Source organism: Priapulus caudatus, unplaced genomic scaffold (assembly GCF_000485595.1).
Source record: "Priapulus caudatus unplaced genomic scaffold, Priapulus_caudatus-5.0.1 Scaffold3228, whole genome shotgun sequence".
Classification (NCBI taxonomy): domain Eukaryota; kingdom Metazoa; phylum Priapulida; class Priapulimorpha; order Priapulimorphida; family Priapulidae; genus Priapulus; species Priapulus caudatus.
The window spans coordinates 1-10,549 of record NW_014580289.1 but is presented as its reverse complement, the minus strand read 5'-3'; the positions used below and the strand labels follow the sequence as shown (position 1 = coordinate 10,549).

Genomic DNA, 10,549 nt, shown 5'->3' with positions numbered 1-10,549 from the left:
TACTTATATTTTCATATAGTATTTTAATAAACCAGATCACAATCTGCTACTTCAAGCCACAAGAACACACGTATTTCAACGTTACAAGAAAACAAAAACAAATGTACCCAAGTCCCACCCTCCCACAATCTCCAATGTGATTATTCATATCTCCGTAACAATGAGATTTTTTAAACGAAATGCCCACATGGACAATTCTTTCGGCGGATGTGAGTTATCACTGAATTCGCTACCAGAAAATGTCTGCCACAAGAACACACGTATTTCAAGTTGAATGTCTTCAAGCAATAACGAATCAAACTCGAAGTGCGCATCTCGGTTAAGTCCAAGGTGTTAAATTTTCCTTCAAATCGTGTCTGCTCATAGGCGTCATCATCTTCACACTTCAATAGCAGCAAGTTGTTTAACAAAGGTACTGTCGTTTTTTTGTCCAGGCTTGCACGTATTTCCTCCTAGGTCATTGTCGACTTGTACGCCTTGTTGAAGCCCTGCTTAAAGTGACTAAGTTGGAGTAGCAATGTGTGATCAGGTAGCCTATAATACAGATATCCGAAATATATACATGTATTGTATAACTAAAAATAAGAACTTGCATAATGGATTTTTGCAATTGTATTGCAAGTATAAATGTCAAATACAATAGTAACGATACTTATATTTGCATGCCTGAACTTTTGAACTTGGATATACAAGTATTGCGAAATATATATTCAATGTATAACTGAGATACATGTAAGAATTTGGATATGGATTTTACATTCTCTATTGCATGTATACATGTAAATCTCAGATAGAATACTTAATTTCTTATACATGTATTTGCATGACTGAACTTTGAACTTGGATATACACCCTTTCCAAGTGCAATATGAAAGTCATGTTCCTCACTATGAAGTTATTTACATGCAGGGTTTGTTATGAAACTTATGTGAATACACACCAATACAATAGCAGTTTAGGAAGTACATTGTTCAACATAATATTACAATTTTTCAATCTTATATTAAGTTTGGTTTATACATGTACTTATATTTTCATATAGTATTTTAATAAACCAGATCACAATCTGCTACTTCAAGCCACAAGAACACACGTATTTCAACGTTACAAGAAAACAAAAACAAATGTACCCAAGTCCCACCCTCCCACAATCTCCAATGTGATTATTCATATCTCAGTAACAATGAGATTTTTTTAACGAAATGCCCACATGGACAATTCTTTCGGCGGATGTGAGTTATCACTGAATTCGCTACCAGAAAAGTTGCTCACAAGAACACACGTATTTCAAGTTGAATGTCTTCAAGCAATAACGAATCAAACTCGAAGTGCGCATCTCGGTTAAGTCCAAGGTGTTAAAGTGTGAAGATGATGACGCCTATGAGAAACAGACACGATTTGAAGGAAAATTTCCACTGAGAGACAAGACCTTGTATTCCACCAAAATCCTTCACATTGACCGAAGTAGGTGCTTCAATTTTATTTTGCCGTTGAAGAAACGGACCTTCACTTTTCTCTTTTCGGTAATAGGCTCACTGAAACAAGAAACATCACTATGTTTCATGGCTTAATATGATAGGGGAAGTACAAGATGGCGTCGGGGGACTGCAGGGGCAGCATCAGGTGGTGCTATTGGCACAAATAGTTCAAATCACTTGAACCACAAGGTAAAATCCTCAGGGATATTTACTTGACATATTAAATATATAGTGAATTTGTCCGATTCGCAGCACTGCAGAAAATCCCAAGTTGGTACATGTTGTCATTTAATATTAGGAAAATTCTTGGTTATTGCCCAGTCCATCATTTTGATATCTGACATTCAAATAAGAACTTCAACAGTAACATTTTGATTAGAGCTATTTTGTTTAGTTTCAATTGGATGTGATAACATGCCAACTACAATAAAGTTTAAAGTATTAAACTACTACCGGAACCAAAAGAGGACGTTCTCAACTAGGCATTGACCCAAACATACGTATGAAGTTTGGTCAAGATCGGGATGATAAATGTGACTGTAGACTGAGAAAAAAGAATTCAAGATGGCCACCCGTGGTGGCCATTTTGGGTGGTGGAGCCGAACCAAAAGGGGACGTCTCATCTAGGCATTAACTACCAAACAGTATATATGAAGTTTGTCATGATTGGATAATAAATGTGACCTGTAGACTAAGACAAAGGAATTCAAGATGGCCACCGGGTGGCTATTTTGGGCAGTGGGCTGGAACCAAAAGGGGCGTTCTCCTCTAGGTATTACCCCAAACATGTATATGAAGTTTGGTCATGATCGGATGATAAATGTGACCTGTAGGGTTGTCTGAAGCAATTGTGGACAAACAGACACAGACATCCGTCAATGCCACAGCAATAGCTTACCTTGACTTCGATCGTCAGGTAAAGCTAAACTCAGAGATCATAAAACTTCTTATACTAGCTTCAAATGGTAAGGTGAAGCATTAGGAAAACGAAGTAATCGAAGATGATCAGGAATGTGATCTAGGAAGTGAAATTCTAATCAAAACTCCACACACCCTCTGCTTCACACTACTTGCCGTGAGTACTTGAAGAGGGCTGTCATGTAATTAACGAAAGCTGAAAACTCTTTTTCTGTAGTCAAGTCAAAACTCTCCAATTGAAAAATATTGATCTTTTTGGCAGATTTTTCAGCAAGATAGAAGAGTACTTCATGTTGGCATATCAAAACTCCACACACCCTCTGCTTCCCACTACTTGCTGCTGCTGTTGGAACCATAGACAACAGTTCGTGTTTCAATTGTTCTACATGTTCCGAGCGTATGGTCCCATGTTTCACGGAAACAATGAGGTAGGTTAGCTTTGTTTTGCAATCGCGTACCAAATTGTCGACAACAGGAGTACGAGTGACCTCATGTCCGTCATCTTCAGACTCCGTATACTCTGGAACTATGGAACTGAAAGATGAGTCTTTCTGCGATGAGCTTTTCTGCGATGAGTCTTTCAGCGACGAGCCTTTCTCCGACGAGTCTTTCTCCGGCGAGTCTTTCTCCGACGAGTCTTTCTCCGGCGAGTCTTTCTCCGGCGAGTCTTTCGGCATCAAGTTTTTCTTTGGCGAATCTTCCGACGAGGTCGACCTATCCGACTCGACAGGATAGTAAGTGTACATGATTTGCAGCTTGTGCAGTAGTACGTTATTGGGGGAACCTCCCCCAATATTGACTATGTCAAGAAAAGAATCCTTCAAGTAGTGCCTTAGCAGGGCATCCATGAAATGCCTGCCTGAAGAGTTGTAAAATTCTTCGACAAATGCCATGTGGCATGCCCTCTGAGCTCTCGTCCAGTTGTCTGTAACAATAATAGTACATTCAATTCAGACACAAAAACAGTGTACACATCCAACTAAAAGACCCAAGATTAAGAAATTAAACTAAAATGAACATGCACAAGTTTTTTGTTGTTGTAAATTGTAAAAATAAGCACACACAAGCCTCAACACTGTTTGAATACACATTATTATACATGTATGTGTTATAGGGCAATACATGTTGTTTACTCTTAGCATACAACGACCATTACAAACAGCTTGGAACAAGACAGGACACTTAGTAACTCAGTGTCTGCTCAGGATCCAAGCTGTTTCACATTCAGAGACTGTACTTTTTAGAAATTCTGTGAAAATTCAAAAATATTATCTCGAGTGTTGGAAGACTTTGATCCTTGGTCTTTTGTTGAAAGCAGCGAATTTATTACACTACGCAGACAATTTTGTGGACTATCTAGTACTTAAAATTTATTGTATAACAACCAAAAGTCACAAGGGCACCAAAACGGCGCCGACAATCCACCATATTTCTGAAATCGATCCTTAAAAACACCCGTCAGGCATATTGCAAGCATGCGTAACGAATACGAAGGCAACGCTTTTGCCAAGAGATAAGTCTGCAAAATAAATTGAGAATTTTATGTGTTTGTCGCGGGACGTGGTTCAACGTTCAAACGGAACATAAATACCGGCATCGGCATTACTTTTTTCTCTACGGCGAGTATTAATGTTATTTTTACGAGGTTAATGATGACGTTTTGCGGGAATTCTTGCACAGAGATGCGGCGCAATCGGAAACTGAACGCCAGTAATTTGTTTGCACACGTCCCGGCAGCGAATAGCGTAATATTTAAAACATTACAGCAAGCACGTGCGCCGTTGCTAGCACTCGGTTTCTTTGTTTATTTTCGCGCCATTCTCACGTATATCGGTCGCATGGCGTGACTTTCTGGTCACATTTTTGCAAAATAAGGATTCGAAATAATTGTCTCTTCGGTACTCAGAAATTGCAAGTAAAACTTCGTAGCAATTATTAATGCAAACATAAATTATGAACGAGCCATTTTTTTCGGTTTTCCAATTGTTAGCGAAACACTCGTCGGCAAGCGTTTACAGTTCTTACTTGTCTCACACAATTAATTAAAAAAGCATAGCCAATTATCAATCATAAGTCCGTTGTTCGTATCTGTAGTTTAATGCAATCAAATTTTCATGCTAAGCTGATTAAGGTGTCATATAATCAGTAGCGGATTATCAATGGGGCAAAGGGGGCATTTGCCCCCGGCCCTACAAGTCGACCGGCCCTAAAGTGTTGTGACTACAAAAAAAAATTAGTTTATCATTTTTTCCAAAGTATATCTTGGGCCGGCCCTACCACTTTCATATGACTACATTTGTTTTTGCTTTCTACTTGTTTTCATTTTCTCCATGTTTTGTGGTGTACATTGCAGCAGCTAGAAATAATATTCGCTTTAAGGTAGCTAGTGGGGTTAAAGCTACCAATTTGTCAAAATATTATTTTTTTTTAATTTTAACTCTTAGAACGTTTCCTTTCCATTTTTCAACATTAATTGCTTATAATTATCCACTAAACAGGTCTAAAAACATTATATGCTTATGGGAAGGGGGCGGGTGGATGGGCGGCCCAAATATATGATATGCCCCCGGCCCAGGCAACTGTTAATCCGGCGCTGCATATAATTGTGCGTCAATACTCGCCATGCGCCCACCGCAAACTTTCATACCCGGCCTGTCATTTCGGTCTGTTGATTATGTGTGCGGAGTTATCTAAAATCACCCAACGGCGGGCATAAAAAATTGCTGTGGTGTTTCCGATAGAACTGAGCCAATAAAAAAACTTTTTTAAGACGTTATGATGACATAAACAGAGGTAAAAATATCCCTGGGTCGCTTACCTATATCAGCAGGTTTACATGGTGCCCACCGTCCGTCAGTGTACTTCAGGGTCTGTATAACATCTGTGAACAGGCTGGTGTCCTCGTTGGCCGGGTGGATCATTGGGCATCGATGATATGGGCGTATATGATGTACTGGGAAGGACACGCCACCTGGGGAACCACACCCAGGCAGGACCTTCCACTCTTCCACTCTTCCGAACTGCCACATATTCTTCCCTTGTTTTCCTCTCGGGAGACTGATGGACAATTGAATCTCCGCCCCCAGCATAGTCTGGAAACAAAATCAGCAATTTATGTATAATAAGTAAGAGGGAAAGTATGAAACCCGGACGCGGACCCGGACGCAACTTGGGGTATGAAACCCGGACCCGGACTCGGACCCGGACTTGGGGTATGAAACCCGGACCCGGACTCAGGCATATTATATATAGGACTAGATTCCTTACGTGTGCGTACGTACTTGTATGGGTATAACAAACCGATTAACTTGTGCAGATTTTGTCACTTAGAATCTAATTGTGGAAACCAAATCAAACCATTGATTATTTTCAGATGGAAACCATGCCTATTGCTAACCCTATAAGATATGGCTCTCCTCCTCACGGGAAGAGAGCCATATGTCTTTAAGCCATTTTTTTCGACATGGAACACACGAAATTTTCCAGGAGAAAAGCATGAAATTACACGTTTTTCAATCAATAAATAACTCCCCCTTGGTAGCCTTTATCTATTTTGATTAGAGCTATTGTAGCCTCTAAGATGTATCGTAGACGGTAACTCGTAGATAGACGTAAGAGTTCGTATAAACGGTGAACAACTTATAACTTTATTCTAGACACGACGAATAGTGACAGTGTACACATACCAACGGCAGTCCGGGACTCTCCCGTTTCTCTAAAACTGCTCTCTTTTAAGCTGTGAACGCGTGCCCGCGTTCCACTGCCTTTCCTGATTTATGGTCTGGCTAGTGGCTGCAATGACGGCTGGGGCCGGGTGATTTATTGTTTGGGGGTTCGATGCCTCCTTGACCAGTTCTCGGACTGTCATTACGACTTGCTTACTGCTTGCCCGTTTGCCTTCGGCCTTGTTCTAGAGTCGGGCGAGGCCGTCGCCCGGCCGTGAGACCGGCCGTCCCTTCTAAATATGTCGGACGCCATCTGTCGCCCGTCCCTGTTCCCACGGTACGACATTTCTGCATTACATTTCACCCTGCCCCAAAAATTTAACCCAGTCTCCTGACTGGAGAGAGTTAATTTTAAGAAAAATTACCGGGAAAAGAAAAAAGCTTGCTGTGCTATCGTCGTGATAGGTTTTGCTTGTAATCGTAACCGTTTAAGTGTGTAAGCTTACCCTAGTGTTTCTTGTAACTGCCACTGCGTAACATGTCCACTAATACCATACAATTCATTTCGACTCAATGCAATACATTTCAATACAAGAAAGTACGATTCAACCCATTTCAATACAATACAATTCAACTCGATTAGACTCAATGATAATATAATGCCAAATACCCGTGTATAATATCATTGCGTAATACTCGCGTCGTCCCGTCACCAATCGCGTGATATACTGTGCATGATAATTTCGAAATTTACGATTATATCGTACGTCAAACCGTCACCAATCGCGTATCGCGTAATATATACTGCACAACGGTTAAAAAATGGCCTATACTACTAATAGGTAGGTATCACAGTAAAGCACATTATTGCGGTTCCTGCTGCACCGCGAGTGAGAAAAAGCTTCCCTTTCAACAGGCGAAATTATCACCAAGATTATTATTTTAATGGGAAAATTATATACCATTTGAAAGCTGAATGTATAGACTCTTGATTTATGTTATTTTCATTAAAATATACCATTCACTCACAGAGATATTAGACCTGAACACTCTGCTAGCTGGGCATATATTACGTCTTTCGCCAGCCATTGTGAAAACCATCGTTGCAAGGGATAGCTCTAGTCCCAGGCGCTTTTCGCCGATGTAGTAATCATTTAGAAAACATAACAGTCACACAGAGCAGGGTTTTAGCTTTAATTTCATGTGAAATATGTTGGGTAGGTAATAAAATATTCCTCTAAAATTCCGGTTAAGGATTTTAATCGGTAATTTTCATCGAAACGTCGAACTATTTTTTCGTGATTTTCATATCAAAATGGAGAGAATTTAACGAAGAGCCGATAAGCAATGAGCTAATATTCACCGAGAGATGGCGTAGCAGCGCATAGCGGCTGAATATAAGGTATACGAACGAAGCATCAACACAGCGCGTTCAGTGAGCGCGTTACAATCATGCGCGCAGCGATGGAAGGTAACGTCTTTGCCGGCAACTGATCAAGCGAGTCGAGCGTCGAAACTAATCACTTCTTTCACGAAATTAGTTACTATATATCCTCTACGGTCGTATTTATTGTTTTAATGATATTTTGCAGTTTGGGAAAAATAGAACTAGAAGACGAAATAATCAGCGCTGTATCTTTCTTATCGATCTGCCGGTCCACACTGGCGGGCCGCGAGTCGGTGTTTATGTTTTGTTTATGTGTTGCTAGTCGATCTACAGCAGCGTACAGCTGGTGTTGTACTCACTTTACTCACTGAGGTCTTTGAATTTAAACAATTTATGACGAAACGACTGAATAGTTATCTAGACAAGTAAACATGGATTTCAAAATTTATGTAATGAGAAATATGGAAATTACATTTTATCCTTGATGAATTGCGTGCATTTTTGTTTGTTAAAAATGCACTTGCGCGGCAGTTTAGAGCCACAGCGTGCGCTGTTGCAGCGCGCGCGCGGTGCGTCGCGGGCTATGTTTGGATACAGTTTTAAAAAATGAGTGGACATTTGTCATGGTCCATATTCACAGAGTCTTTTAAACTGATACCTATTGCTTGGTCTCCAAAGATTTACTTCTGTGTACCGTACGGTTTTGAATTTATGTGGATTTGAAAATGCATTGAGAACTTGCGCGCAACTAGTAAAAATGTGCATTGTTACACATGGCAAAATATGCTTTACAAGGGTTTTCAAAAAATCATTAAAAAAAAATAAAAATTTTGCACAACCTGAAAAAAAATAGGAGAGTTGTATGCCATAGGTAGTTTAAGATGACAAAAGTTCAATGTCACTGAAGGGTGCATTTCTGAGATATGACTGTGCAAATATTACTGATTATCACTTATGCGTTAATTTAAACAAAATCGACCCTTTCCCATTACTTTTAAATAAGCATATCTCAAAAAGTATTACATTCTAATTTTGACAAATGAGTATCGCAAATGTTTTTTTCATGAGTTTATAATAAATCCCACAAAGTTTAAAAAAATTTCAATATGCACTTGAAAATATCACTGTATGATACCTACTAATTAGACACGCTGCAAACGTTATAATGTTATTTATCTTTTAGTGTGAAAAACTCACAATGCGTATTAGAAAAGTTGAAAATCGCGGAGACAAAAGTTATAAATTTGCATGAATAAAATGTCTATTCGACGTGAGATCCACATGCGAGAGAAAAAGAATTTGATAGTGAGAGGGATTTTAGAAAACCAGTTTTTACGTGAAGATACATTTTATATTGTAATTTAAAAAATTGGAAAAAATCACTGTTTGTTTATTTCGTTAATTACTGCCACGAAACCCGTTAGTCTGGCGGGGAAATGGGAAGGGGCACAGTTTGGCCCTTACCGTACTGATAACCCGCCTTAATGGACGAAGCCATGCAAAACGCAGGACCAACAAACCAACTTAGCAGCCATCCAAGTAGGGCCCCCTGCACGCCGAATGTCGTTTGCGTTCGACCTCGGCGAAGGGGTCCCCATGGAGTGGCGGCCGCGGAGTCGGTTGTGGTAACGGTGACAACTATACCAGAGTACACTGCAGCATGCGTTGGTGCAATACCTCGAGACGCCGCACGTTTTCTGGGTATTTGTCGTCTGGGTCGCATGCTCGTAACCAGATATAATACCTCTCTATCAAATAGCTCTGCTCGTCTTGAGAAAAAAAACCTTTTCTCACTTCAGAGAAATTAATGCCTGGTAGGCGGTGAAACATACCTACATACATACATACATTCATACATTCAGATAGGCTGTGAAACATACCTACATACATACATACATTCATACATTCAGATAGGCTGTGAAACATACCCACATACATACATACATTCCGATAGGCTGCGAAACAACTGTGTCGGCTTAATTCATTATTATAAATTTGTTCCAACATAACAACAACAAACACTTTTGGGAATAAACAGGTAGATGGTGGATGGGCGGGTGAATGGGTTGGCGGGTAGGTGTTTTGGGACCTAAGGGGGGTACATTCCCAGTGGACCTCACACTGTAATGAGAGTGACAATTTATCTCTAACATGGGTGACATTGTAAACCCTGTATATAAGAATAAACTAGCCACGTAGGTGCCCTCAACGGTTAGAATTAAATGGCTTGCCGAGTTGATTTCGCTGTTTCTACACTATAGCCCCGGGTCCTGCTGCTGACCTCGTTACAGTACCGTTGTTTCGAAATGCTATCGCTGTTGGCCAACTTTTACTTTCGTGGACCATTCTCTTATGGGAGTTCCAGGGGAGTTCCATGTCCCCTCTCTTATATTAAAACTGGTGTGTCTAACTAGCACCTCGACTCGTTCTCTTACGACTATATGCGTTGAGTCGTCATGGCTTTTATATCAGCCAATGTTGCCTTCTACGGCAAGAAAATGCGTATACACCTGGCGCATTCTTAAAGTTCTACACAGATTGGTACTATTCTACGTATTCACGTACGAATTAATTCGGGCATTGTACGACACAGTTTATGAAACTCGTTAAGCCAGGGGGTGGTGGTGGGGTGGTGGTGGTAGGTTATAGGTAGGAAAAGTGCTTTAATTAGTATTTTGCTAACACACTCGTGTATTATAAAACATGTGGTTTGAAAACTAGTTTTCAGTTTAATTACGAAAATTGAAAAATAGCCGCCGACACTAGATTGCTTCACTCACCCGTAATACGTATTGCAATGTCGTTCATCCATTGCGCTCTTTCTTGCTTGGTCAACCAGCGGTAGACTCCTTATGCAGCTGATATCTCGGGTGCTGTCTCGGCTGCTGTTCCTTGCTTTGTCGTGAATGTAATGTGCTGTTCCTCGATCGTGTCGTCGTGATCGTATTCTGCTCTTCTTCCATCGCATCGTCGATATCCAGGTCGTACTAGATAAGTTCTGGCTTATATGTGTTTTAGCGGCAACATAATTGTTCGTAGGCATTTTCACACACAATGCTCGTCTAGCGAAAACGGCAACACTTCATTCCCACGTCACAATA

At 40.3% G+C, this 10,549-nt stretch overlaps 1 protein-coding gene and 1 long non-coding RNA gene across 2 annotated transcripts; one reads left to right on the top strand and one right to left on the bottom strand.

Moving 5' to 3' along the window:
- Positions 1 to 684: 684 nt before the first annotated feature.
- LOC106819339 lies at positions 685 to 5,493 on the bottom strand. Its single transcript, XM_014823983.1, has 3 exons — positions 5,215 to 5,493; positions 2,326 to 3,321; positions 685 to 850 (listed from the first exon to the last, which is right to left on the bottom strand). Exons 1-2 carry the CDS (start codon positions 5,483 to 5,485, stop codon positions 2,540 to 2,542), a joined length of 1,053 nt encoding a protein of 350 aa, XP_014679469.1. The 5' UTR covers positions 5,486 to 5,493; the 3' UTR covers positions 685 to 850; positions 2,326 to 2,539.
- On the top strand, positions 4,211 to 10,541 carry LOC106819340. Its single transcript, XR_001395404.1, has 3 exons — positions 4,211 to 4,221; positions 7,561 to 7,563; positions 9,808 to 10,541. It is a non-coding gene; the product is annotated as an uncharacterized LOC106819340 (long non-coding RNA).
- The last annotated feature ends 8 nt before the right edge of the window (positions 10,542 to 10,549 follow it).

What these genes read in the sequence shown, in the direction of transcription:
- LOC106819339 (XM_014823983.1), bottom strand. Translation starts at nt 5,485, where the DNA reads ATGCTGGGGGCGGAGATTCAATTGTCCATCAGTCTCCCGAGAGGAAAA. An exon ending in ATGTAAACCTGCTGATATAG is followed by an intron (nt 3,322 to 5,214) that starts GTAAGCGACCCA and finishes TTATTGTTACAG; the next exon opens with ACAACTGGACGAGAGCTCAG.